The 27,871-nt window shown below is 45.6% G+C and overlaps 1 protein-coding gene across 1 annotated transcript; it reads left to right on the forward strand.

Annotated features, from left to right (window-relative positions):
- Positions 1-3,073: 3,073 nt before the first annotated feature.
- gmip (GEM interacting protein) lies at positions 3,074-27,439 on the forward strand (the record flags this gene model as incomplete). The annotated part of the gene is made up of 21 exons (XM_084439132.1): positions 3,074-3,119; positions 6,492-6,579; positions 6,911-6,998; positions 7,096-7,159; positions 9,962-10,087; positions 12,878-12,942; positions 14,315-14,422; positions 15,208-15,288; positions 16,721-16,882; positions 17,652-17,789; positions 18,897-19,087; positions 19,816-19,874; positions 20,337-20,399; positions 20,813-20,908; positions 21,515-21,660; positions 22,147-22,323; positions 22,953-23,090; positions 23,515-23,717; positions 24,693-25,032; positions 25,694-25,796; positions 26,133-27,439. 21 exons carry the CDS (start codon positions 3,074-3,076, stop codon positions 26,714-26,716), a joined length of 3,066 nt encoding a protein of 1,021 aa, XP_084295258.1. The 3' UTR covers positions 26,717-27,439.
- Between the last annotated feature and the right edge of the window lie 432 nt (positions 27,440-27,871).

The raw sequence follows: 27,871 nt of genomic DNA on the forward strand, positions 1-27,871 counted from the left end.
GTCCCATAAAGCATGTATCTACATGTAGATTAATAATAAGACATGGTAATAAGAGCTCATTCTCTGTCTCTTGACAGCCCTTGAGTCTTGAGTTACAGTACTACCGTGTATAAATAGCAGCGCATTCAATTCGTTGATTCCCCTGCCACTTCTTTTGGTCTTCAGGCTCACGCCTTCATCAGAGCCGCTACAAGGATTCTAGGCGAGTCCAACCGCTGTAAACATCACACTTTGTGGTTAAGAAGACATGTGATTTGAAATTGCAATAAAATTCCCACACAGATTCCACCCAGCCACCCACATCCATACTGTACAACGTTTTCGCCCTCTCCTGGGCTAAGTCTAACATGTTAGACGGTGTTTGCATGATACAGTAGACGAGGTTTGATCATAATGCTTTATCCAAGTTATTTATTGTGTGTCGGTTTGGGGGGGGCATGTCTATGGGACCTCCTACGTCGTTAATTTCAGTGCTACTTTAGTGGTGCAATTACATGGTGTTTGCAGGTGACTTCAGACTAACCACAAATTAGAAGAGATGTATCTCTGTCAACAACTCATTTTATGAATTGTGTGCCAATACCAAAGAATAAAATATTTTGTTAACAAAATAATTAGTTTGTCTTCAATTTTCTGCTTCAGGGCTGAAGTTATGTCAGAGCTGCATCCCTTGAGAATCAACTTTGACCTTTGCAATTTACCAAGCATTTGTAAAATAAATAAACATTGAGGCTAAATCGTGCTCTTCTGTGACATTAAGTAATCTCTTGTAATTCACTGGGCCTATTGTTACACTATTAATCCCCCCGCAAGGGGCAATTGTCTTCTGTCTAGAAGTCGAGCACACAGTCAGCCAGCATGACTGGCTCCCCTGGATGTTGAGTGCCTTGCTCAAGGGCACAACAGTAGGCAGCCTTCCAGGCACCCGTTTTAAGATCCCATCTTGGACAAGATGCTTAGAGGAACAAATGCCTGAAAGCAATGGAAAAAAAAAACTGTGTAGGCCACATAATGTCCTCAACCATTTCGAACGATTTTATTAGCCTACTATTGTAGACAATGCTCTGGACTATGCTACATTTTCGGCCATTTTTTCGACGATTTCGCCTGCTATATAGTAGGCGAAATACAGTATGCACAGTTTTGATGTAGCATGCTGCATCTCGCCTACTATATAGCAGGTAGTATGCATTTCGGACACGGCCAATGTAACTGACCCCAGGTCTACCTTAGCCTCGCGAGACCATCCTGATCTCGCGAGCTCACGTTGTTTCATTCCGCGCGCGACAGCTATTAAGAGCGCGAAAACGTCGCTAGGTGGCAGTTTGAAACACCTAGCCTAGCCTAGCCTACTCTTCCACGGTTGTGGTACGTTATTTAAATTTCATTCATAGCCTGATTTATATAACAGTTTATCCCTGAAACATGGCGAGAATTTGTCTTTTTATGACTGTTGACAGTATTTTATGATTTCTGAAGTGAAGAAAAGAGATAATAGGGATTAAATAGGGATATGTGAACAAAATGAAACAAGAATTTTTAATCTGGCTTGAACCAGTTAAAAAAATTGATGTCCCGAAATTATGCAAATGAGCGCATATTTAGCGCATATAATGCCTTATTTGCATATTAATCCATAAGATTTCAGAAAACTTGTAATACAAAAAAGATGCTCCTTAATGTACCTAACAAACTGGGGGAGTTTGATGGTGATACCTATTAAGGATTTTTTTTTTCCTATTCACCTAGGGTGTCTCCCCTTAAGTAACATAATTACACACAGTATTTTTTGTTTTAAAAAGCATTTTACTCGCATGAATGCACCGCACCCTGGAGGCGATCTCATGCCTGTCAGTGTCTGATGTTTATTTTTGGACCTAATTCAAAGTTAGCCTTTCCGTTACTCTAAGTTAATAGTAAGTTTAGGCCTTTCACCGTAGTTTGACAGTTTGAAATGTGAACACTTGGGTCATTGATAGTCTCTTAATGCGATCGATACCTGTGAGAGCCTAATTGTGTCCTACCTAATTGCCTGTTTGACAGCCGTGTGTGATGCTATACCCACTGAGCAAAGACACGTCTAAAAGATGTCTTTTAGACGTCTTTTTTGTCTTTTCCGGACGTCCAAAGACATCCAATTAGGAGCCAGAATGAATGTTTTTTTTTAACGTTCAGATATTGAACCCGTTCTGCACGTCCACAGACGTCTTAGAGGGGTCCAAGCCAGACGTTTGAATATTGAGGGGTCCAGCAGACGAACAAACAGGGTTCAGGACCGACGGACGTTATTAAGACATGATCTGAACGTCTCCCTGACGTTGCGTGTTTGCTGGGTAGGCTAGCCTACTGTAGGGCCACACTGAAAGCTTTCTGGGTCTAGTAGTCAGGGCTCAGTCGGCCTCCCTCCATCCTTCCCTTCCAATCTCAGGTCAGTCTCATCCTCATCCTCGAATGATGGGTGTCAGTTTCAACCCGAATGATTCATTTAATCAGGGCTGTGAGCAATGTTGCATCAAAAAAACATGATTTTGAACACGTATATTTGTCCTAACTCTAACCATAGTAGGCTATACCTCAAGGTAAGATCATCATCATCACTTTAGACCGAGAAGATTTGGTGGCTGGCACAAGATACAAGGCTAATGTAATGACAGTTGGCAACCAAAAATACATGCCTTCCCATTGCACTGTTTTTCAAACGGGCCTTCTCTTCTGTCCCTCATATATTTACTGAAGCTATGTGCGGCAGTGTAGGTGTGGCCTATGTGACAAAGAGACACTTCCTCTTGTGATGTTGAAAACCAATTGGCCAACCTCCCCTTCTCTAGAGAACAAGAAACATTTTTTGAGAAGAACGGGGTAGCGAGAGTCATACTCTCAACTTACCAGAAGCGTGTCTATGTTTATGTGTTTGTTGCACATCTAGAGGAAACCGAGTTGGTTTCCTGTCCTGAAGCTCTTCTGCCTCATGTATGAGATGAGCGGAGGTCACTGGTTGAACTGATGAAGTTGCAGTGGTAGGTAGGTAGGTAGGGTGGTGGTGGTGGTGCCTGTCCTTCAGGGTCAGCTGGAGATGGAGGAAGCACAGGTTCCAGAACCAGAGCCCGTCACATCCCCAGGTGAGTGAGTATTAAGACGAGATGGTTTTGAGGAACGGGCCTCATCTCATTATGACACGGAGGCCATGTTGTCGACTGTTCTGTTCGGGGTGGATTCACTGTCTTATTTCTCGTCACTTTACCATCCCGTTTTGGAATTAGTGGATGGTATTTGGGGTATTTCACCTGATAATGGTTGTGTCTGTGATTTATTCTACTGTGATCTGCTACCGGAAGAGGAACGGTGGATGATTTCACTGATATTGTTCTGGATTCACTGCCATGCAGAGACAGTCGTAGCTCATTGAGAATGTGATAATTTGTGTGGGAGTATTCTGTGTCTGTGTGCTTGTGGTTGTGTGCTACATCCTTCCAGTCAGTGCAGGATCAGTGAACTTCCTGAACTTCTCCATTTTGACATACAGTAGCTGTGTGCTTGATTAAACCCAGCTACGTGCACAGGCTAGCTGTATTTGATTGGCTCCAGTTACAACTATGTTAATGTTGCAGGCGGATGATTAATTGTGACCCTTCTAAATCACCTAACGAGCTTTGCAGAATGACAAGGAGACGGGGGAGGAACATAATCAGAATAAAATAAATAAAAATCTCCGTTGGTTTGGTAAAGTTAGATACTGTAGTAGCTTTCACCTGGCCTTAACCTTTTTAGACACAAGGCCTCAGTTTACTTGAAACTCGAGGACTTGGCTTTCATAGAGAGGAGCACGACAAACTGCTAGCAGGATGTGGTCGACCTAAATGGAGACAAGCCCTTCAGAATGAGAGAGATTTACGTTTTCTTATTCAGTGTGCTTGCTACCATTCACCGGCAGTTAAGGTTTTTTGCATTTATGCTTCTCTGTCTCAAAAGTGAAACATTGCTTTAAGTAGAGCTAAGCACCATCATTTAGCATTTGTTGTCCCTTGCTATTGTTTTTTACCTTTCACTTGAGTTATTTCTCTATCTCATCAAGCTGGCTGTGCATTCCACGGTATTGAATTGAGCAGAACTCTCTTTGAGTTCAATTTCTCTCTTTGCTCGTGTATTTTTTAGCACCTTAACAGTCTCTCTTTTAGCATCATAATAGTCTCTCTTTCAGTGGAGCTCTGTTAGCAGTCCTGTGTACTTCTATTTCAGCTTGGAGCTCATTTGGCATTTCACGTTCAGCTGAAACATTAACCATCTCAACACTTAAGACCATCTCGTGTCTTAAAATACTCGGTTAAAATAAGAGACTATACTGTTTTTGGTCCAATCAACAATTTTTACAGCCAGTGCCTTTTACAGACACACACACACACACACACACACACACACACACACATACAATCCCATGACACATGCCCTAATCACGATAACAGTTCAAACCCACAAATTTTTTTAATACTGCCCCACAAGTTCACACCCTTGTGTTTTATTACTGAAAACAGAGGATATGGCTTACGTCAGTGTTTAAATATACAGTACAGTGCATCTGTAAAGTACTCACACCCCTTTACTTTTTCCACATTTTGTTATGTTACAGCCATATTCCAAAATGGATTAAATTCATCTTTTCAATCTACACACAATACCCCATAATGACAAAGTGGGGAAAAAAATGTAGACATGTTTTATAATGTATGTATACATATTAAATAAAATTAAATATATGTATCATATATTAAAAAATGAAATATCACGTGCATAGGTATTCACACCCTTTACTCTTTACTTTGTTGAGGCACATTTGGCAGCAATTACAGCCTCAAGTCTTGGGTTTGACGCTACAAGCTTGACACGCCTGTATTTGGGGTATTTCTCCCATTCTTCTCTGCAGATCTTCTCAAGCTCTGTCATGTTAGATGCGGAGATAGATAATGTCACTGAAACAGCTATTTTCAGGTCTTTCCAGAGATGCTCAATCAGGTTCAAGTCTCCGGTCTGACTGGGCCACTCAAGGACATTCAGACTGGCTGTGTGTTATCTTGGCGGTGTGTTTAAGGTCGTTGTCCTGTTGGAAGGTAAACCTCCCCCCAGTCTGAGGCCCTAGGCGCTCTGGAGCATCATCAAGGATCTCTCTGTACTTTGCTGTGTTCATCTTTCCCTCGATCCTGACTAGTCGCCCAGTTCCTGCCGCTGAAATACATCCCCACAGCATGAAGCTGCCACCACCATGCTTCACCGTAGGGATGGTATTGGCCCGGTGATGAGCAGTGCCTGGTTTCCTCCAGACGTGACGCTTGACATTCAGGCCAAAGAGTTCAATCAGACCAGATAATCTTGTTTCTCATGGCTTGAGAGTCCTTTAGGTGCCTTTTGGCAAACTCCCAAGCAGGCTGTCATGTCTTTTACTGAGGAGTGGCTTCCATCTGGCCACTCTGCCATAAAGGCCTGATTGGTGGAGTGCTACAGAGATGGTTGTCCTTCTGGAAGGTTCTCCACAGAGGAAGGCTGGAGCTCTGTCAGAGTGACCGTCTGGTTCTTGGTCACCTCCCTGACCAAGGCCCTTCTCCCCCGATTGGTCAGTTTGGCCAGGCGGCAGCTCTAGGAAGAGTCCTGGTGGTTCCAAACCTCTTCTATTTAAGAAAGATGGAGACTGTGTTCTTCAGGACCATCAACACTGTAGAAATCTTTTGTACCCTTTCCCAGATGTCTCAGATCTACAGACAATTTCCTCTACTTCATGGCTGGTTTTGGCTCCCACATGCACTGTGAACTGTGGGTTATTACTACGTTACATACAGTACAGTAGACAGGGGTGAAAATGAACTTTTTGGCTCACGGTGAGTCACCTGCCAAGGGGTCTGTAGATGAAAAAATCTCTCTATATGTTTTTTTCAGATAGCCTTCCCAAATCTAGTCGCCAATTGGAAAATTTACCTGCATTTGGCCGGTGGCAGGTGTTAAATTTCAGCCCTGGGCGTGTACTTTTCCACATCATTTCCAATCAGTTGCTTTTACCACAGGTGGACTCCAATCAACTAATCACTAATCTAATCACTGCCAAAGGTGCCTCAAGTACTATGTAAAAGGTGTGAATACCTCTATCCATGTGTTATTTCAGTGTTTTAGTTTTACTACATTTGCAAAAAAATCTTTAAATTTTTTTTTTGTTATTATGGGATATTGTGTGTAGATTGATGAGAAAAAATGAATTGAATCCATTTCGTAATAAGGCTGTAACATAACAAAATGTGGAAAATGAAGGGGTGTGAGTACTTTTTAGATGCACTATATATACACACACACACACACACATGAACACACACACACAGAAAGACCTTTCCTATTCAGATTTCTGCTTATTGTGTGGACACCGCCCGAAGGCGTGTGAGCCTGTGTGTTCACTGTGAAAATACGTGACATCTCTGAATAAGTCTCACATTTGTTGTCGTCATTCTCACCCCTAGAAGTGAAAGCTCCAAAGAAATCCGAGACCAAGCGCTATAGCGAGATCTTCCGGGACTTCGATAACTTTCAGCTGTCTTTAGTCTACCCGTAAGTGCACGCTAAGAACTCTTTACCTACTCTCAACCCATTAAAACCCAGACACAAACAATGTCTTTGTCTAATATCACAGGAGAGGAAGTGAGTAATCTAGAACCGCCATGACCATGGCTTCTCTCAACTGTCTCAATAGTTGTCTTTGTTATATGTACCTGCAGGCTACCTACATTCATCCCAGTATGTACCCTTGTGTGTGTGTGTGTGTGTGTGTGTGTGTGTGTGTGTGTGTGTGTGTGTGTGTGTGTGTGTGTGTGTGTGTGTGTGTGTGCATATATGTGTGTGTGTGTGTGTGTGTGCATATATGTGTGTGTGTGTGTCTCAGTGCTGCGGAGGATCCAGACCCTGACTCCCAGTCCTTGCCAGGGAACTCTTCAGAGCCCAGTGAGAACCCAGAGCTGGATCCCCCTGAGGTCAGAGGTCAACGATGCCGCCTGCTACTGTGACGCTGACTCGCAATCAACATTTGTGTACAGAACTGTCTTCATAAATGTCTGTTTCACTCAACAGTGCGAGGACGTCTGCTGCCCAGACATACGTACTGACAGCTGTGAAAAAGATGGAGGTCTATCAGGTATGTGTCTGTAATGTGTGTTGCATTGTGGGGAAGCACTGAGCTAGTGTTTTCCACCTGTGTACATGGGATCTGTTTAATCTGCACTCTCTATCCTGCTAAGGGCGTAAATCAAGGCTTTGATGGGGGGGTGGGGGGGGGGCAACATGGCTTACAATTTGAAAAGAATTTGAGAGAGATGGCATTACACACAGCTGAGGCAAGTCTGAGGAAAGTGTGCCTCACCCGGGCTCAGGGTGGTAAAAGGATAGCCCCCTCGGCCCCGAGCCTGGGGGGGAGGGAAACATCGACACCCACACGAAGAAGAAGAAGAAGAACACACAGCTGTACAGTTTATAGGTGGCATTGTGACATTGAAGGTTATTAGTTCAGTGATCTCTACATTACCAGGACCTCTTTCCATCCAATTTGCCTAGGGAAACACAGCTCAGTGATTGACAGCAGAGGATAGCCAATCGTAAAAGGGCAGGAGTGATGTGGGCCGGAGTGAATACTGTAGCAGTGTGTCACAGCTAGCGAGTTCTATTTAATATCAGCCACGGCTCTTAATCCCGCAACCCTTCTTATTCACGTGCAATTAGCCGCACGCACTAATTGCCCTGCGCTAACGAGATTGGGACAGGATTATGGTGGGGAGAGGATTAAACGAGGGCAGCTGCTCTGAGTTTTTACCTCAGGACTAGAGGAGGAGAGACACAGAGAGGAGGCCAGAGTGAGCATAGTGAAGAGGAATGAGTACAGGAGCAGAGATAAACAACAACAACAACTACAATCCCCAACATGTCAACACCCGGTCTTCTAACAGGACCCATGTTACTGGAGGCTGGTGTCTGGTCCGTTGACCCAGTCTTCACCGAGGTCCCTGGGAAGACCCAGCCCCCAGTGGAGATTAAGGATTATGGACACACATAGCGTTGAAATTATTCTCTGGAATGGAGACCCTGTTGCAGTGCCCAGCTACTGCTTGTGCGGAAAGCCCCTCATGTCTACCCCCCCCCCCCCCCCCACAGCAGACAAAGCTCAGAATAACCCCCCACTTCAATCTGATTGATTGATTTCTGTATTGATTGATTGCGGTATACTATATTGAAGTGTGTCATGTCTGTTTTTGCGGGTGAACGAAGTGGATCGATAACCACAACAGGGTTTTGTCACTTCACACTTAGTAGCAAGCTGATGTTATCATAGCAGACGGTTTGTTTTCATGAGAGTAGGGAAAAAGTGTCACACATTCCTCTTTCTATGTATTTCTCTTTTACGTGGTCAGTTTTTTGGCCGTGAGTCCTTCTTCAAAATCAACAAGGATTTTTTTGAGGGCCGAAACGTCAGTTGGTGTGCAACACTTTTTTTTACCTACTCTCAAATCTGCTTCCAGTGATCAGCGCCTCACGACGACACTTGTGCGTTACCTTTTCTACAAAGACAGTTTTCATCAGATGAACCCAGTCACACGCCAGGAGGTAAACCTCGCTCGGCTTTAAAGCCTGTGACTCCGCAATCTGGAGCGGCCCGCCCTAATCCCCTGCCCCAGCCCAGAAGGCAAGCAGACAGGCTGAGAGACAGCAGGAGCACAGACGCAACTGAGACACTGATGTGGAGAGAAGAAGAAGAAGAAGAAGGAGGAGAAGAAGAAGAAAGAGACCAAGAGACGTGCAGGTGGCACATGATCTAGTCACAGTAGATCTCTTCAGGATTTCAGTTCCTTGTGGATTTTTGCAGTTGAAGACACTTTCAAGAAAGCGGAAGCTTATTTTTCAGCGTTTTTTCTCTGCCCTGACTGAGACTGGACACTTGAGGAGTGGAAATCGTCGTACGAAGAACTGAACTGTACGCTCTGCCAGTAAAGGTGTCAGGAGTCAAACGGCTTGCAGTGCATTGTGGGTTGGGGATCGATTCTGCGTTCTCTGCCTTGGAGAGAGACAGAGTAGCAAAGCGGCGCAGCTGATTGGGCGATGGCGTGGCGGAGCGGAGGAGGGAAGTGAGGGAGGGTGCGTGACTGCGATGATCTCTGCAGGACAGCTGCACGGCGTCTGAGTCACACAGGAAGACAGCTTTTTTCAGCGGCGTCAAACCGGCAACCTGCCCACAAACATGGCTGCTGCTTCTATAGCACACGGGCACTTCGGTGCCACTTCCTGCCGTTCTCTGAGACGGTGACGTTCCCGTCTTCGGGACAGGTGCTGGAGAGGGGGGGAGGGAAGGGGGGGACAAGACGAAGCTTGTTTGTTTTGGAACCCGGGGCAGCACCCTTCACTCTCTGAACATCAGTTCTCCAATTTGCTTGAACAGGAAGACAACACACAATTTTCTCTCTCCACAACTTGACTTCCCCATAACACTGGGCTTGTCGGCGGGTGAGCACACATCAAGGGCCGCCGAAGACCACCGTGACGACACCCCGTGGGAAACATCGGCACCGGCGCTCGGACGAGCAGCCATGATCTCTCATCCACTCTCTCTCTCTTTGGATTGTTGTCTACAAAAGAGTTCTGGCGTCTTTCAGAGCAGAAGGAACTGAGAAATAGGAGCTACCCTTTTTTTCTTTTCACTTACCATGTTTGGACTCTACATTACAGATGGACTAACGAGCGCCAGAGGTGCTTTTGATGCTTAGTCCAGCTTTCTCTGTGAAGAGGGGAGTCGGACTGTAAAGGAATCAGGGACGAGGGGGGCGGGGGTTTCAGTCGGGTCTCTGTGCATCCCTTTGGGAGGGGGGGGTGCGTACAGGTCCCCTTGGACTGTGTGTTATCTGGGTGTAGGACCATGCAGAGCCCCCAGTGATGCTGATGTACTCACTCTCAGCCCAGGACGCCGACCTGGCCCTGTGCCGCTGCGAGGGAGGGGTGGAGCTGGCCCTGCAGTACGCCAAGATGTGGTGCCGCTACTCCAAAGACCTGCTGGCCTGGATAGAGAAGAGAATCAGCCTGGGTGAGTCGCAGATTAACCGCTACGACCGCACGAGCCAAACTGTTAATACACATAAAATGCATAAATAGATCAAAACATTCACAATACATTCACAGCAACACATGAACAGTGCCCCCCCCCCCTCCTCTGTGATATTGTAAGGGGGGGGTGCAGGCAGTGTTCATGTGTTGCTATGAATGTATTATGAATGTTTTGTTCTATTTATGTATTTTATGTGTATATGTTGTTCTTACGCCACAACCCTTGTATGCCGAAGACAAATTTCTACCTTGGGAGACAAATAAATTCTTCTAAATTCCAAAAAAAATACAAGAAAATTTTATTATCCAGTATTCAGAATTATACAGTAGATGCATCATGTTTAAACTCCAGGTATTCTAGTGTTAAGGCTTTGTTTTTATGGAATAGATATTAACACTATAGAGAACAGCTGATGTACTCAGAAAGCTTTAGCAGTTACTACACCATTCCTGGATCAGTCTAAATTCAGCCCGAGGGAATGTTGTTTATCAGTGTGTAATAGGATCATTTAACCCAAGCAACCCTGACATGCTTTGTCCTCCACTGCGCCATCTGCTGGGAGAAAACCAGCATTACACATCTTGGGACTGTCAGAGGGCTAGATGTGATAACACAGGTAATCTGTGGGATAGCCTAGTAGTCAGATGATGATGACAGCGAACGAGAGAGAGAGAAGGATTACAGGGCGGATTAACAGGGCACAGCAGGGGAATGGACAGGATGCTACTCCGAGGGCAAGTAGATTACCCTGGCATGACACTGCTGCCCTGCATAGGTGCCTGGAAATACAGCGGACTGTTCCATTTAAGATGTAGGTGCCAGGGCCCTGATATTGTGCATGCTGGCTCTCTGGAATGACTGTGGCACGCTGAATAGAACAGGACCTAAATGAGTTTTATCAATACAAGGCCTTAAGCAGTTAACCAGTACACTCTACCTGCCTTTTGCAGATATATTAGCTTCTCACTTAATATGGATTTCTCCTAGCATCTTTAAATAGCTGGGTAGCAGGCTTACGTTCGTGTGCCCCTCTAGACCACTATGGGAACTAACCCTATGGAGTAAGAGACTCTATACCAAGTGAGAACTGTTGCTTCAGCTCTTTCAGATTTCAAACCAGGAATTCCAGGAAGTATGCCGTACCTATCCTCGGCTTGTCTAGCCGCTGTGTTTGGACAGTTATCCCCACTTGGGAACATCTGCACTGCTAGAGAGGAATATTATTTAAATAAAATCTCCTCAGGCATCATACTTCCTTGTTTCACCCCCTGACTGAACTTTGGCCCTCCAGGGCTGCCGTATAGCAAGCTCCCTGGCACCTAAATCCTAAATGGAACAGGGCTATAATTAATGTTACAGTGTTGTAGTTAATGGTATTAATTACACATGTGTTTACCCTGCAATGACACATCAAAATGGCTGCTGAGAAAAGGGTCTATTAGTCAAAGGGCTTAAGTGTCGCCGTACCCTCTAGTAACCTTTCTGGTTCAACAGAAAGCAGGAGAGAGAGAAATACAAAAAAGAGTCATCAAAATCTACTGAAAAGCTACACACAAAAAATCCCCTACAAAAAGTTCACTAATGCTTCTCCACACACAGTATACAGTATATACAGGATAGCACGCAGTATACAGTATATACAGGATAGTATACAGTATACAGTATATACAGGATAGCACACAGTATACAGTATATACAGGATAGCACGCAGTATACAGTATATACAGGATAGCACGCAGTATACAGTGTATACAGGATAGCACGCAGTATACAGTATATACAGGCTAGCACACAGTATACAGTATATACAGGCTAGCACACCGTATACAGGATAGCACACAGTATACAGGATAGCACACAGTATACAGTATATACAGGATAGCACACAGTATACAGTATATACAGGCTAGCACACAGTATACAGTATATACAGGATAGCACACAGTATACAGTATATACAGGCTAGCACACAGTATACAGTATATACAGGATAGCACACAGTATACAGTATATACAGGATAGCACACAGTATATACAGGATAGCAGCTGGTACTTATTCATGTAAAGGGACTTTCCAGAAAAGGGACTGACACCAACTGGTTTCCTGCATTAGCTCAGCAGGGGTGGCTGAAGTGTCGAGGCCGTTCATATTCACTCCATTCACCATGTACCGTTCGTTCAGTTCAGTTTTTATGCTCCACATATCTGGAACAAACTTCCAGAAAACTGCAGGTCTGCTGCAACTCTCAGTTCTTTTAAATCAAGACTGAAGACTTATTTTTGCCGCTGCTTTTTATTAAATCAAATAATTATTCATTCATACACTTCACTGTAACTTGTATTCCTGTATTTTATTTTCCTGCATTTTGTTTTATATGACCTTTTATGTGTTTCTTGCACTTTGTCTTGATGCTTTTAATGTCTCATGTAAAGCACTTTGAATTGCCTTGTTGCTGAAATGTGCGATACAAATCAACTTGCCTTGCCTTGCCATTCACCACATCAAACTGGCAAAAACACGACCATGTTTGAGTGTTGTTTTGTGCCCCTGTCCTTCACCCATCCAGCATTTCATTTCATTTCATTTAAAATCTTTATTTATACTCATTAAGCACTGAGGTTTCCCTCATTTACAGTGATGACGAGTTCACACAGAGACACAAATCAGCAAAACAAATGTGATAGACAAAAATTAATAATAATAATAATAATAAAAAACAGACTGAACAGTTCAGTAAAAATCACGGTCATTGTTTGTTTGTTTTCCAGAGCAAGAGTTTTCCAAGAACATCATAAAGGCAGCAGAGGCCACCAAGTCCTGCGTGGCCCAGCAGGTACGTCTCAAGATCTATAGTCTGTAGGGGTGTAACGATACACTCATCTCACCATACGATACGATATGATACACTAATCTCACCATACGATACACTCATCTCACCATACGATACACTCATCTCACCATACGATACACTCATCTCACCATACGATATGATACACTCATCTCACCATACGATACGATACACTATATTGGGTTGACGATATCAATACGATACGATACGATACACTCATCTCACCATACGATACGATACACTAATCTCACCATACGATATCAATCAATCATCAATCAAAGCTTTATTTGTATAGCACATTTCATACCCAGAGGCAACACAATGTGCTTTACAGAGAACAAGGGAGGTGGGCATACGACCCACTCTCTACATATTCCAGAGGGAAGCAAAAAAAACAGTAATCACCCGGGGGCCAGATAAGTGAGCTGTAAAAATTCTTCCCTGACCCCTCTCAACAAGACGATCGAGCATATGATATGATACACTAATCTCACGATACGATACGATACACTAATCTCACGATACGATATGATACGATACACGATATTGGGTTGACGATAACAATACGATACGATACACTAAGGGCAGGTGTGAAGCGTTGCAGTAGTGCTGCTGTTCACACTAATAGTGCATTTCTCCACATCTCTACTCCTCTACACTGTGAATGTAGAGCTTAACTGTTGTAATATCATGGAGGCCTAGAGACAAAAGACGTGTTTGTTACCAGCGTTGTGTAGCCAGCGTTCACTGATATACAATAAACATATCACAATATTGTTTTCACCTTGACGATACGTATTGTGACGTTTCTGTATCGCGATATATTGTGGCACGATATATTGTTACACCCCTAATAGTCCGTATGTGTTTGTGTATGTGTGCGTGTGTGAGACACTATTATAATCTGGGCGGCTGTGGCTCAGTGGTAGAGCGGGTCGTCCAATGATCGTAGGGTCGGCGGTTCGAATCCCCCCACGTGTCCTTGGGCACTGAACCCTGAATTGCTCCCAATGAGCAGGCTACCACCTTGCACGGCAGCTGCCACCATCGGTGTGTGAATGTGTGTGTGAATGTGTGTGTGTGTGTGAATGGGTTCGGCTTTGCAGGGAAACACCGTACATGTCTACCACTTCAGCGTATCATCAGGTATATTTGCGTGTTGATCTGTGTGTCGTGTGACGTGGGATCTCATCTGATCTGTGTGTCGTGTGACGTGGGATCTCATCTGATCTGTGTGTCATGTGACGTGGGATCTCATCTGATCTGTGTGTCATGTGACGTGGGATCTCATCTGATCTGTGTGTCATGTGACGTGGGATCTCATCTGATCTGTGTGTCGTGTGACGTGGGGTTGCAGGACATGATGCCCCTGCAGTACATCTACACCATGGCCCTGGAGCAGGACGTGAAGAACAGCAACTCCTCCAGGCAGACGGCAGACATGCTGCAGCAGCGCTGCTACCAGGTACTGCGCCCTCACACACACACACACACCCCACTGGGCAGACGGCAGACATGCTGCAGCAGCGCTGCTACCAGGTACTGCGCCCTCACACACACACACACACACACACACACACACACACACACACACACACACACACACCCACTGGGCAGACGGCAGACATGCTGCAGCAGCACTGCTACCAGGTACTGCGCCCTCACACACACACACACACACACACACACACACACACACACACACACACACCCCACTGGGCAGACGGCAGACATGCTGCAGCAGCGCTGCTACCAGGTACTCCACCCTCACACACACACACACACACACACACACACACACACACCCCACTGGGCAGACGGCAGACATGCTGCAGCAGCGCTGCTACCAGGTACTGCGCCCTCACACACACACACACACACACACACACACACACCCCGCTGGGCATCCACGGTGCCCCATCTCAATGTCCGGTAATGAAATGCGGAGGGAACATTACATTAGACATTAGATTACAGTCATTTAGCAGACGCTTTTATCCAAAACGACTAACAATAATTGCATTTAACGTAGGAAAAGCCAGTGTACTACTACTCACCAGAACTCACAAGTGCATCTCCTTTCTAAAACAAGTGACTAAGCACAATCTAGTGCTGAAGGCAAAGTGCAAGAATAGCAATCTAAAATACAATAGGAGCTCAAGAGGGAGGAACGTTGTAGTGCTTCTTGAAGAGATGAGAAGGGAGACGTATTTGGTAGAGAATGCGTGTCACCATATCTCTCTCTCGAAGGCCCTGGCTGCCAAGAAGAATGAGATCGACAAGTGGCGCCGAGAGTTCAAGGAGCAGTGGAACAAACAGCAGAGGAGGATGGTGAGTGGCCGAGCTCGGCATTCTGTCATAGGTTTATTCTAATAATTAAGAAAATAGTATAGATTTATTCTAATAATTAAGAAAAGAATATAGATTTATTCTAATAATTAAGAAAAGAATATAGATTTATTCTAATAATTAAGAAAATAGTATAGATTTATTCTAATAATTAAGAAAAGAATATAGATTTATTCTAATAATTAAGAAAATAGTATAGATTTATTCTAATAATTAAGAAAAGAGTATAGATGTATTCTAATAATTAAGAAAAGAGAATAGATTTATTCTAATAATTAAGAAAAGAGTAAAGATTTATTCTAATAATTAAGAAAAGAGAATAGATTTATTCTAATAATTAAGAAGAGTATAGATGTATTCTAATAATTAAGAAAAGGGTATAGATTTATTCTAATAATTAAGAAAAGAGTATAGATTTATTCTAATAATTAAGAAAAGAGTATAGATTTATTCTAATAATTAAGAAAAGGGTATAGATTTATTCTAATAATTAAGAAAAGGGTATAGATTTATTCTAATAATTAAGAAAAGAGTATAGATTTATTCTAATAATTAAGAAAAGGGTATAGATTTATTCTAATAATTAAGAAAAGAGTATAGATTTATTCTAATAATTAAGAAAAGGGTATAGATTTATTCTAATAATTAAGAAAAGAGTATAGATTTATTCTAATAATTAAGAAAATAGTATAGATTTATTCTAATAATTAAGAAAAGAGTATAGATTTATTCTAATAATTAAGAAAATAGTATAGATTTATTTTAATAATTAAGAAAATAGTAGTCAAGAATGCAAGGTTCATCTCTGCAAGTCCGAGCTGGTTACTTTTATTCCAAATAGTTTACGAGTTTGCAGTCGGGCTCTCAGAGAAGGGAAGATCCACCAAGAGCAGTGATACTCGTCAAAACAGAGCATTATAAACACTGTGGGTGTGACCATACATGCATATGCAAATACTTCACTAGCCAATCATCAGTGAGTAGGCTAGGTCTGAGGGTCAACAGCTGAAGTGAACATTTACAGAGATCAGAGATATCTGGGAGGAGGGGACCCCTGGGGAGGTCTAGCTGGGAGGAGGGGACCCCTGGGGAGGTCTAGCTGGGAGGAGGGGGGACCCCTGGGGAGGTCTAGCTGGGAGGAGGGGACCCCTGGGGAGGTCTAGCTGGGAGGAGGGGACCCCTGGGGAGGTCTAGCTGGGAGGAGGGGACCCCTGGGGAGGTCTAGCTGGGAGGAGGGGACCCCTGGGGAGGTCTAGCTGGGAGGAGGTGACCCCTGGGGAGGTCTAGCTGGGAGGAGGTGACCCCTGGGGTTAAGGAAGCGAGTGTTAAGCAAGCGAGTGTTAAGGAAGCAATGCTCCTTGCTTGACAGTACAGTTCCGTGTGTCCTGAAATATCTGTGCTGTGATTGGTTCAGAACGAGGCGGCCGCCGCCCTGAAGAGGGCTCACCACCAGTACCAGCAGCGCTGTGAGGAGCTGGAGAAGGCCAAGGCTGTGACGGCCAGGGCCATGGACGACACCTCCGGACACAAGACCCTGGACAAGAGGAGGAAGTCCAGAGACGAGGCCCAGTTGAAAGTAGGGCCTCCTTATTGAATGAATGTCTTGTAATGCTGTTTTATCCTAGCAAACCTCACCTCACCTTTCATTTTTGTGTTTTTTTATCTCAAATCTTTCTTTGATATACTTGTCTTTGTTCTGTACACTTCACCTCTCCCAGACTGTCTAGAGTTGTAATATTATTTCTGTTTTAGACTACTCGGATCTTTTTGTTGTATAACTGTTGAAAAAAATAAATGTTAAAGCAATACATCGCGATATTTGGACCTTTACAAACATGTCTGGTGCTAATTCTCCAATTAGATTTACTAAAAGTAAGCTGAATCGTCCAAACAGTCTACTCAGAAAGATAATACATTGACATTTATTACCTTTTAAAACTCGCGCCCCCGGGACGCAGCATTCAGTCGAAGTGCGCGTGCGCAACGTTGTGCTTAAACAACACAGTAGTAGCTAACTACTCCCTCTGGATATCATGAGTTTTTTAGCTCCATTATACCATGACCTGTCCGGTGCTCAGTTGTTCCTGAACGCTATAGAAGATACCATTTTTCTCTCTCTCTCTCCCTCCCTCTCTCTCTCTCTCTCTCTCTCTCTTCCTCTCTCTCTCTCCCTCCCTCTCTCTCCTTCTCTCCCTCCCTCTCTCTCTCCCTCCCTCTCCCTCCCTCCCTCTCTCCCTCTTTCTCTCCCTCCCTCCCTCCTCCTCTCTCTCCCTCCCTCTCCCTCCCCCTCTCTCTCTCTCTCTCCCCCTCCCTCTCTCTCCCTCCCTCTCTCCTTCTCTCCCCAGGTGACGGAGGCAGAGAAGGAGTACAGGCAGTGTGTGAGCGAGGCCAAGTTTAACCAGGAGGAGCTGGAGAGGGTCAAGGAAAGGATCATCGTTCACACTCGCAAGCTCATCTGCCAGGGGGACACCGTGCTGAAGGAGGTCTGTACCCTTAGGGCAGGCATTCCCAAACTGTGAGGCGGGCCTCCCCAGGGGGGCCCCAAAGAAATCCAGGGGAGGCACGGAGGGATGGTTAGAGAGAAAAAAAGGAAAAACATGTTTTTTATTTTTGAAATGTCTATGGTTTTTATGAATGTAACGTGATTTTAAAGGTCAGAGGATCGAAATAAATAATGGGAGAGATGTATACTAAATGTGTGGATAGTGCAGAGAGAGCCTCCCCCTGCAGGCATGAATGTATTGTCATAACGTTAACTAGCAACAAATACCACCGAGCTAACTTAGCTGTGTGTTATGGGCTAGCTAACGCTGCCTTGCATAATGAACACATTTGGGGGGTTGGGGTGGGCACGGGTGTGTCACTGTTTTCAGAGGGGTGGCCCACATTGATGGAGTTTGGGAACCCATGCCTTAGGGGAACGAGCAGCACCAGTGACACAGGGTTCTCCTTGATCCACCGGGAGGAACCAGACTGTGGGTCGTGGGGCGGTCCACACGTAGGGGGATTCAGCCTTAGCTAGCACCTGGAATCACACATTTTAAGACATAATGGTCGACCATGTAGGCAACTTCTCTGTAACTATTCGTGCACTCTCCTGTTAGTCATGTCTCTCTTATGAAGTATCTAGCCCATGTTTACTGCTCTGTATATGTTCTTAGTCAATAGACAAACATTTTCCAGGAGCTTGCTCGATCGTCTCATTGAGAGGGGTCAGGGAAGAATTTTTACAGCTCATTTTTCTGGCCCCCGGGTGAAACTGTTTTTTTGCTTCTCTCTGGAATATGTAGGGGTGGGACCTATGCCCCCCCCCCCCCCCCCCCATTGCTCTCTGTAAAGCGCATTGTGTTGCCTCTGTGTATGAAATGCGCCATATAAATAAAGTTTGATTTGATTTGATAAGACTGAGTACTCTTAACTCAACTGCCGGATGGGTATTTTAAGCATTTCACTGCGCATTGTACTCTGTATAATTGTGTATGTGACAAATAAAATTTGAATTTGACTTTTCGGGATTCAATGAACCGGATCAGTAACTCTGTCCCTCCCTGTTCCCCTCCCTGTTCCCCTCTCTGTTCCCCTCCCTCCAGACCACCGTCAACATGTTCTACTTCCAGCGCCTGCAGACGGAACCGGTTCCTCAGGGCTACCACTGTCTGGAGGTGACCTGCCGACCCTGCGAGCCCGGGGAACCCTACCTGCACTACATCTTCAGCAAGCGCCTCCACGAGCCGCCGCGCCCGGCCTTCGCCTTCCAGGAGTTCGTCCCCCAGGGAAAGAGGTACGGCGGAAGGTTCCGGTCCAGGGGCGCCCCGGTAGCTCAACGGGCTGGGGGCGCGTACCGTGTAAAGGCTAGTCCTTACCGCAGCGGCGTGGGTTCGAATCCCGCCCACGCCCTTTGCTGCATGTCTTCCCCTCTCTCTCTCTCTCTCTCTCTCTCTCTCTCCCACCTTTCCTGTCTGTCACCTACACTGCCCTATCCCTAATAAAGCAGAAATGCCCTAAAAAATATCTTTAAAAAAAATAAAGCTCAGCTCCTCGTCTCTCCTGTCCCTCTCACCCCTCAGCTCCTCTTCTGTCCCTCTCACACGTCTCTCCTGTCCCTCTCACACATCAGCTCGCTGTTCTGGTGTCGTGTAAATGGTAAATGGACTACACTTATATAGCGCTTTTCCACCTTAGCGGCACTCAAAGCGCTTTACAATGGCCTCTCATTCACCCATTCACACAAAACACACACTCACACACCAATGGCAGTAGCTGCCATGCAAGGTGCTAACCTGCTCATTGGGAGCAATTTGGGGTTAGGTGTTGCTCAAGGACACTTCGACATGTGGACAGTCGGAGCTGGGATTGGAACCGCTGACCCTTCGATCATTGAACGACCCGCTCTACCAACTGAGCTACAGCCGCCCCACCCCGCCCGTGTGTTCATTGAGGAGTCTGTTATGAGCGGTGATTGAATCTGTGTGTGTGTGTGTGTGTGTTTCCTTGTGTGTAATCTGACAGTGGGCATCATCGCAAAACGAGCAACCCGACCCTCAACCCTCCGCTGGACTCGGAAGGACGTAAGGATTGCCTCTCACTTGTCTTTGGTGCATTTAAATTTGGGGGGGGGTGAGCGAATGGAAGCTTTTTATGAATGGCCATTGTGTGTAGGGCTGGGTTAAAAAAATCGATTAATCGATTCTGAATCGATTCTGAATCAAATAATTCAGAATCGATTCATGAATCCCAAAATCGATCTTTTCTTTAATTAATTATTTTAGGAATTAATTAATTCAATGATTCATTCATTCATTTTTGGAAATCAGTATCCCAGTCGTAGTAGGCCTGTTGATGTGTTGCATATCTTGGCAGTCATGTAATTAAGGTTACAGCAAAAAAAAACAGGTTTTAGTAACACTAACCGAATCGATATTGAATCGAATCGAATCATGATAATCGATTCTGAACCTTGTGAATCGGAATCGAATCGATTCTTGAAATTGGAAGCGATACCCAGCCCTAACTGTGTGGTGTTGTTACAGGGAGAGCAACCTACAGTGACACTGAGAGCATGGGAGGGAGTTTGGAGTCTCTGTCCAGCCCTGGTGAGCTTGTTACTACTATTAAACGTGCATTTAGCCCTGGTGAGCTTATTACTACTATTAAACATGCATTTTCACGTTTTTTCTTACATTTAAAAAGTTGAAAGTGATGGCTTCAAATATCACAGCTATTTTTAAATTGTTCCCTCATTGCGCTGACAAACTCGCCCCGAGTTTGAAGCCATCATGTTTTAAAGTTTATCAACTTTTGAAATGTAAGTAAAACGCAAAAATGAAAAATATCTTTAACGTGAGCTTTACTTCGGAAAATGGCTTGCAATAACGTGATAAACGTTGAGTGACTAGTTTAAGGAGATCAAATCATATTTAGAGCGGTGTGGCCCTTTAATGCCGTACTGTCCTAACTCTTGTGTCTGTCCTGCCCTCACTGTGTGTTCTCCGGGGGAACATTGAAGCCCATGTGAATCGGAGATTACCCAAAGCCCCCTCAGTTGGGACCATTTCATCAGATGACCTGGATGAGAGGGACATGGGGACAGTTTTGGAATCAGGTCAGTCTCACCCCCCTGACACCCAGTCTCTGTCATTCTGCGTCCTTAGCTTAGCTGACAGAACGTCTGTTCCCTAATTAAGACGGAACGGGAGTGATCCCTAGGGATGAGACGGTATACCGTAAAACCGTGAACCGCGGTATAAAACGTCCACGGTATTAGAACCGTGACATTTCCTGTGTTTACAGTATTACGTTTACAGTATTACGCAATAATGCGCTGCTGAAACTTCACATTTCAAGCTGCTTGCAACAGTTAATTTTGTAATTTAATATAAGCTTGCTATTAATAAACTGAGCTTAATTACAATAGTGTGTATTTTCCATCATGTGTTGCACTGTAGTTCCTTCAAAGTAAAATACTTGTTTTTTTATGTGTGTTGGGGAGGTGAAATGCCTTAACGTGAAATACCGTAAACCGTACCGTGTAACTAGATACGGGGACAATTACACAACGGGTCGGGTGTGATGTACGCTAAAGCGGTAGACATGTACGGTATCTCTCTTGCAAAGCATTGTGGGTCCTCTAGCGTCTCCCCCCCCTCTCTCTCTCTCCGCCCCTCAGAGAGCGCTGCGGACGGGCCGGCGTGCAAGCTCCGCCCCTCAGAGTGCGCTGCGGACGGGCCGGCGTGCAAGCTCCGCCCCTCCTCCCGCGCCGCCCTCACCCACCGCCTGCGCAAGATGAAGAGCAAGATGGTGAAGTGCAAACAGTGCGACAACTACATCGTGGTCAACGGCATCGAGTGCGAGGAGGTGAGGGTCCGGGGCGCGGCCCGTCGGCGCCGAAGAACACGGAGGCTCGGGGAGAGAAACCTGGGGGGGGGGGCGGAAGCTGAGTGCACAGACTTGTTGTTGTTGTCGCAATAGAAATGGATGCGCCTTCCTGAAAAAATAGACTTTGTTGTGGTGCTAAACCAAAATTGTGAAAATCAAAAAGGACATCAAAGATGCATGGTAGCACTCACCAATAAAAGATACATGGACAGATCCTCTATTTCACCGGTTTTATTTTGGCGTCAATGGATCATGCTAACGTTTCGTCCAGAGGCCTTCATTCATGCTCTGAGGAAGACCTCTGGCCGAAACGTTAGCATGATCCATTGACGCCAAAATAAAACCGGTGAAATAGTGGATCTGTCTATGTATCTTTTATTGGTGAGTGCTACCATGCGTCTTTGATGTCCTTTTTGTTGTTGTTGTTGTTTATGAAATCGATACGGTGTGGTCTTCCCCCCTCAGTGCGCCCTGGCGGTCCACAGGAAGTGCCTGGAGGTGTGTCAGCTGGAGTGTGAGAACAGGAAGGGGTCCCTGTTCGGGGTGGGCTTCTCCCTGCTGCCCCGCGCCCGGCCGGACCAGGTCCCGTTCCTGGTGCTGCTCTGCACGGCCGAGATCGAGAGCCGGGCGCTCGGCGTCCAGGTACCGCCTCCGCTACGCACACACCGGTAGAACCCGTACGCACCGGTAGAACCCGCACGCACCGGTAGAACCAGCACGCACCGGTAGAACCCGCACGTACCGGTAGAACCAGCACGCACCGGTAGAACCAGCACGTACCGGTAGAACCAGCACGCACCGGTAGAACCCGCACGCACCGGTAGAACACGTACGCACCGGTAGAACCCGTACACACCGGTAGAATCCGCACGCACCGGTAGAACCAGCACGCACCGGAATCAAATCAAATGATTCAGAATCGATTCATGAATCCCCAAATCTTTTATTTAATGAATGAATGAATAAATGAAGGAATGAATAGTTCATTCATTCATTCAATGATTCATTCATTCATTCATTTTTGGAAATCAGTATCGATACCCAGCCCTAGTATTGATGTGTTGCATAACTTGGCAGTCAAGTAATTAAGGTTACAGCTAAAAAGAAACAGGTTTTAGTAACACTAACCGAATCGATATTGAATCGAATCAAATTGAATTGAATCGTGATAATCGATTCTGAATCGGAAACGAATCGATTCTTGACATTCGAATCGATACCCATCCCTAGTCCTCAGCCGTAGCCCCTCCCCTCGCTGTCTCGTCTCCTAGGGGGTGTACCGGGTCAGCGGCTCCAAGCCGCGCGTCCAGAAGCTGTGTCAGGCCTTCGAGGCGCAGAGGGAGCTGGTGGACCTGACGGACATCTCGCCACACGACCTCGCCTCTGTCCTCAAGCACTTCTTCAAGGAGGTAACGCCCCCCTACCCACCCCTAACCCTAACCCTCAAGCCTGGGGAGAGCCGTTCATTCACAGACACAAACATGCGTCGTACGCCTGAATCCAGACACGGTTGGCTCTTCAATCAAACTTTGACTAATAAATAATAAGAAATGAATATAAGACATACATGTAATATATATGTTTGTAAAGCAACCTTGGGTCCCATGAAAGGCTCTATATATAATAATAAAGTTATTAATTCTATATATTATTATTATTATTATTATTATTATTATTATTATTATTATTATTATTATTATTATTATTATTATTATTATATCAGTGCATGATTATATTCAGAAGTGTTCAGTCGTGTTCAGTGTTATATGATGATTATACTCAGAGGTGTTCAGTGTTTAGGCGTGCGTCTAATCACTCGTTTCACCTCCACAGCTCCCGGAGCCATTGTTGACCTTTGACCTGTACAATGACTTCATCTCGTTGGGGAAGGAGATCCAGCACATGGCGGAGAGGGAGCCCACCCCCCAGACCCCCGCCATGGTGGAGCACCTCGTCCTCAGCCTGAAGGAGCTGCTGCACAGACTGGCTCCGTACCGCTACCACACCCTGCAGCACATGATGGTCCACCTGCACCGGTGCGCCACCTAGCGGTTAAACAAGTGCACCCAATACAATGCATTGGAAAAGCATTTGTTTTTTTAAATATTTTATTTCACCTTTATTTATCCAGGGGAACCCATTGAGACTAAGGTCTCATTTTCAATGGTGCACTGGTTACACAGCATTAAAAACAGCAACATATACACAAGTCAACAACATATACAAACAAACAACAACATACACAGAAGGCAACATTATTTTAAACACACGCAAGACTCGGCTTTATAGTCCAGTAGCTTGTCGTTAAAAGCACCCGAGGTGACTAAGGCGTCCATTTTGAAAGATTCCTGGAGCTCATTCCATGCCCTGGGAGCACCATGACTGGCCTAGTCTGGTGAATGTTTGATCGGCATGAAATAGTGTTAGTGTAATAGTGTAATAATAGAAATAGTTTTTGTAGGATTGCTTTGTGTACATACAGGAGCCAGTGCTGCATATATTAAGAGTCGTCACACTAAAATCAAAATCAACTTTATTTATATAGCACTGTTGTTACAAACAAATGTAGCACACAGTGCTTTACAGAAAAAAATAAAAACAGTTAAAATAGTAGATTAAAATAGAATAAAACACGACAAATCATACATGGTAAAAGAGAATAGAAAGTAAGACAATAGAAAGTAGCTTAATGTTCTGATTCGCTCAAGTTCTCTCACTAGCCATGTTTCCATCCACACGTTTTATGCGAATTAAGTTATATCGAATTAAAAATGCCTTATGGAAACAGTAAAATTCGATTAAAAATCATGAAAATCGACAAAAAGTTTGTACTGTCGATCTCATCGGATTTTCTCTTGTTCGATAAAAGTCTTTTGTGATAAATGCTTTATCCGATTTAAAGCTCTAGATGGAAACGCACGTTCACCGGCTTTATTCACATTCATATTTTTAGCGATCCTCACACAATTCGATTGACAAGTGGATGGAAACATGGCTTCTGTCTCTCACAGGATTGCGGAAAACTACGAGGAGAACAAGATGTCAGCTGGGAACCTGGGCATCGTGTTCGGCCCGACTCTGCTGCGCCCCCTGGTGTCCGTAGACGTGTCAATGCTCGCCCTGCTGGACACCAGCTACCAGGCCCTGCTGGTGGAGTTCCTCATCACGCAGCACCTGAGGGTCTTCGGCCCCCTAAAGAGAGCCTGCACCCCGGCTCCTCCCCCTCCCACTGCCCCCCTGCCGGACACCCCCCCCAGGGCCTCTTGCCCCCTGGCTACGAAGAGCGCTTCCCTCACCTCGGGCCCCCAGGAGCCCGGTAACCCCTCCCGAGAACGCCCGCGCTCCCTAGACGTAAGCAAGCAAGCGCACCTCATTCACATTGATTACTGTACATGATGAATAATAAAATGGGGGGGGGGGATTTCCTTTTTCAAAGTGGAAAACATGTGAAAAATGTGTTTCAAAGCTTTCAACTGGTAAATGCAATGCAATTCTAATATGTCGTTTAAGCTTTTTGCCTTTAAATCACTTTCTGGCACTGTATTTGAACTTTGAACTCTGGCGTTTGGTAACTGTACACACAGGCATGAGTGAGACGGGCTTGAGCTGCTTTCTCTCTTGCTTATTCTGTTAGCTGATAGCCCGGCGTTCCTGCCTGGGCCGCGTACCGCCACTCCTGAGACGATAAGCTCCACGCTTATCCTGTCAGGACGGACGCTGGGCTGCTTTCTGGCTTGTGACCCCCCGCTAATTTTGGCTAACAGCCGCCAGCCGCGCCCCTGTCCTCTGGACGGTCCCCTAGAAGTTATTTTAGGGGTGAATGTTTTGATTACGTTAATAAGCGATAATGTTTATCCGTCCACTAATCCACTAATCATCTAATCCTTTGTCTACCTCACAATCTCATTTCACAATTAGGATTAACGTTTTAAACAGTCGCAATTCCCCTGGTCTTGTTCCCCCCAACCTCTCCCCCATCATGCATCACTCCGAGTTTGTATCATCTCAACAGACTCGACCAATCAAGAGAGACTCAAGTGAGGGTTATATATCTGACAAGTCTTCATCCAATGAGGCAGTGGACCAGCTCAGCCCAGAGGCCAATGAAAGAGCAGGTAGGCGGGACTTAGTACCAGAGCAATCGCTGGCTTGGCAGAGATACGGTAACGAGAGATTTGAGTCGGTAGTATTGATTCTGCGTCCGCTCTTTGCAGCTTGAGCAGCCCGGCGGAGGACAGTATTTACAGTATTTACAGTCGCTTGCTGGTGTGGGCGTTGCAGTAATGTGAGAGTAAGGCGGAGCTGTGATGTGACAGATTAAAGATGGCGACCGCTGCTCCCCTCTGCTCTCTCCTGCTGCGAAGCTGTCAAGCCCCTTGGGGTCTCTCTCCAGTGTGTTATTCTGCTCCCTGTGTATCCCTGCGCGTCTCACTCTCCTCTCCCCCCCCCAGGCCTGGCTCTAAGGGGGGCTACGGCTGCTCTCCAGGTGGATCCGCTCGCTAAGTGGGCTTCCGTCGGGACCCGGCCTCTGTACCACCTCAGCAAGCAGCCAGGCGAGCGCCATGGTCACGCCCCCCTGGCCGCCCGCGACCCGGACCCTCGGGCAGGCCCGCCCGGGGAGGGAGAGAGGACCCAGACCGGGAGCGCCGACTCAAGCCGCAGCTCCTCTCCAGAACCAGGGATCCAGAGACAGGGCCCGGCCCGCCAGGATGGCCACGCCCCTCTGAGGAAGACGAGCGGTCAGACACGCCTCCACGAGGCTGCGCAAGAGAGGCGGGGTTTGGGCGCAGCGTCGGCCAATCCGACGCCGGGCTTCGCTCGGGGGGAGGGACTTGAGATTCAAGCGAGCTCATTGGCTAATCTGAACATCAATCAGTCCAATAATAGGCTGAGAGTTGGCGAGAGGTGGCCTGTGAGCCGGTCCGTTCGGACTCGTCCTGGAGAGCAGAGCCTGACTGGACCCGCCCAGAAAATCCTGTCTGGGTTGAAGCTGAGGCGTGGTGACTCTGGGAAGGAACAACTCCATTTTGTCTGAAGGTGTTTGGAACCACAGAAGAACCTAAACAGCCACTGGTTCCTACACACCAATATAAACACACTCAGAGACAAATCAAGTTTGTGTTGCAATAGAGGCTTCCTAGCACCATCATAGACCTTTTAGACCCTCGCACAAATTAAATACTCACAAAATTAAGATTTTACACCTTAAGCCAGGTTCCAGCTAACAGAAAGTTGTTGTTAAGTGATTCCAGAGAGTAAAAAACGGCTGAAAAATCACCCTCGAAGTGGAGTGTCTCTCTTGAGTCTCGCCCTGAGGCAACCGAGTGAACCTGAGTCCCTGTGAGTCCTGAGGAGCTGTTGGTTAAACTCACTCCCCCATTATAAATACCGCCCTTTCCATCGGCGTAGCTGGTTGAAACGGTGTCTGTCACACAGGAGATCCGGGTTCAAATCCCACCCTAGGCATGCTATGATATGGGTTCAAATCCCACCCTAGGCATGCTAAAACGTATGGGCTACACTGACAAAAAGTACAAATTCTTTAACCGCTTTTAAAGTTCAGACTATCTCCCCAGACGCCAGACCAGACATACTACAGTAGATGTTTATTTTGTTTGTTCCATTTAGACAGAATATTTGGACGGGGACACGGGCGGTCTACTTGTAGTTACCAAGTTGACCATATTTGTCTATCTGAATTTCTCCTCATCGATTCCATTAACAGCCACTGCTCAAAGGACAATGAGAGTCTTAAATGTTCTTATAAGAATCTTTTTATGTACTAATGGCTTTCTGTAAAGGTTTTGAAGGCAGCTAATTGCAATGCTGATTTTTATCAATAAACAAAAAAAAGTTTTTTATTTGTATTTCTGGGAGTCTTTTGAACTTGCAATTACACTCTAGTGTCACACGGGGGCAGTAGTAGGCTACATTGCACGGGGACCAGCCATCAACAGGGGCCAACGGTTATATTATGTATGTTAGGAAACAAGACAAGGATATTTTAAAAGTGAAGATTTCTCATACTTACACAAGTCATAGAACTCTGCATTCTCTACCAACTATTTTGATCATAGACAATCTGACAAATACAGATTGTACACTTCACTGTATAGAATTCATACCCATGAGTTGCGTCAGTACAATGTGACAGATCACGATGCGCTTGAACCTCTAACTGCCTGTAAAT

This window comes from Borostomias antarcticus (assembly GCF_949987555.1).
Source record: "Borostomias antarcticus genome assembly, chromosome: 5".
Lineage (NCBI taxonomy): Eukaryota > Metazoa > Chordata > Actinopteri > Stomiiformes > Stomiidae > Borostomias > Borostomias antarcticus.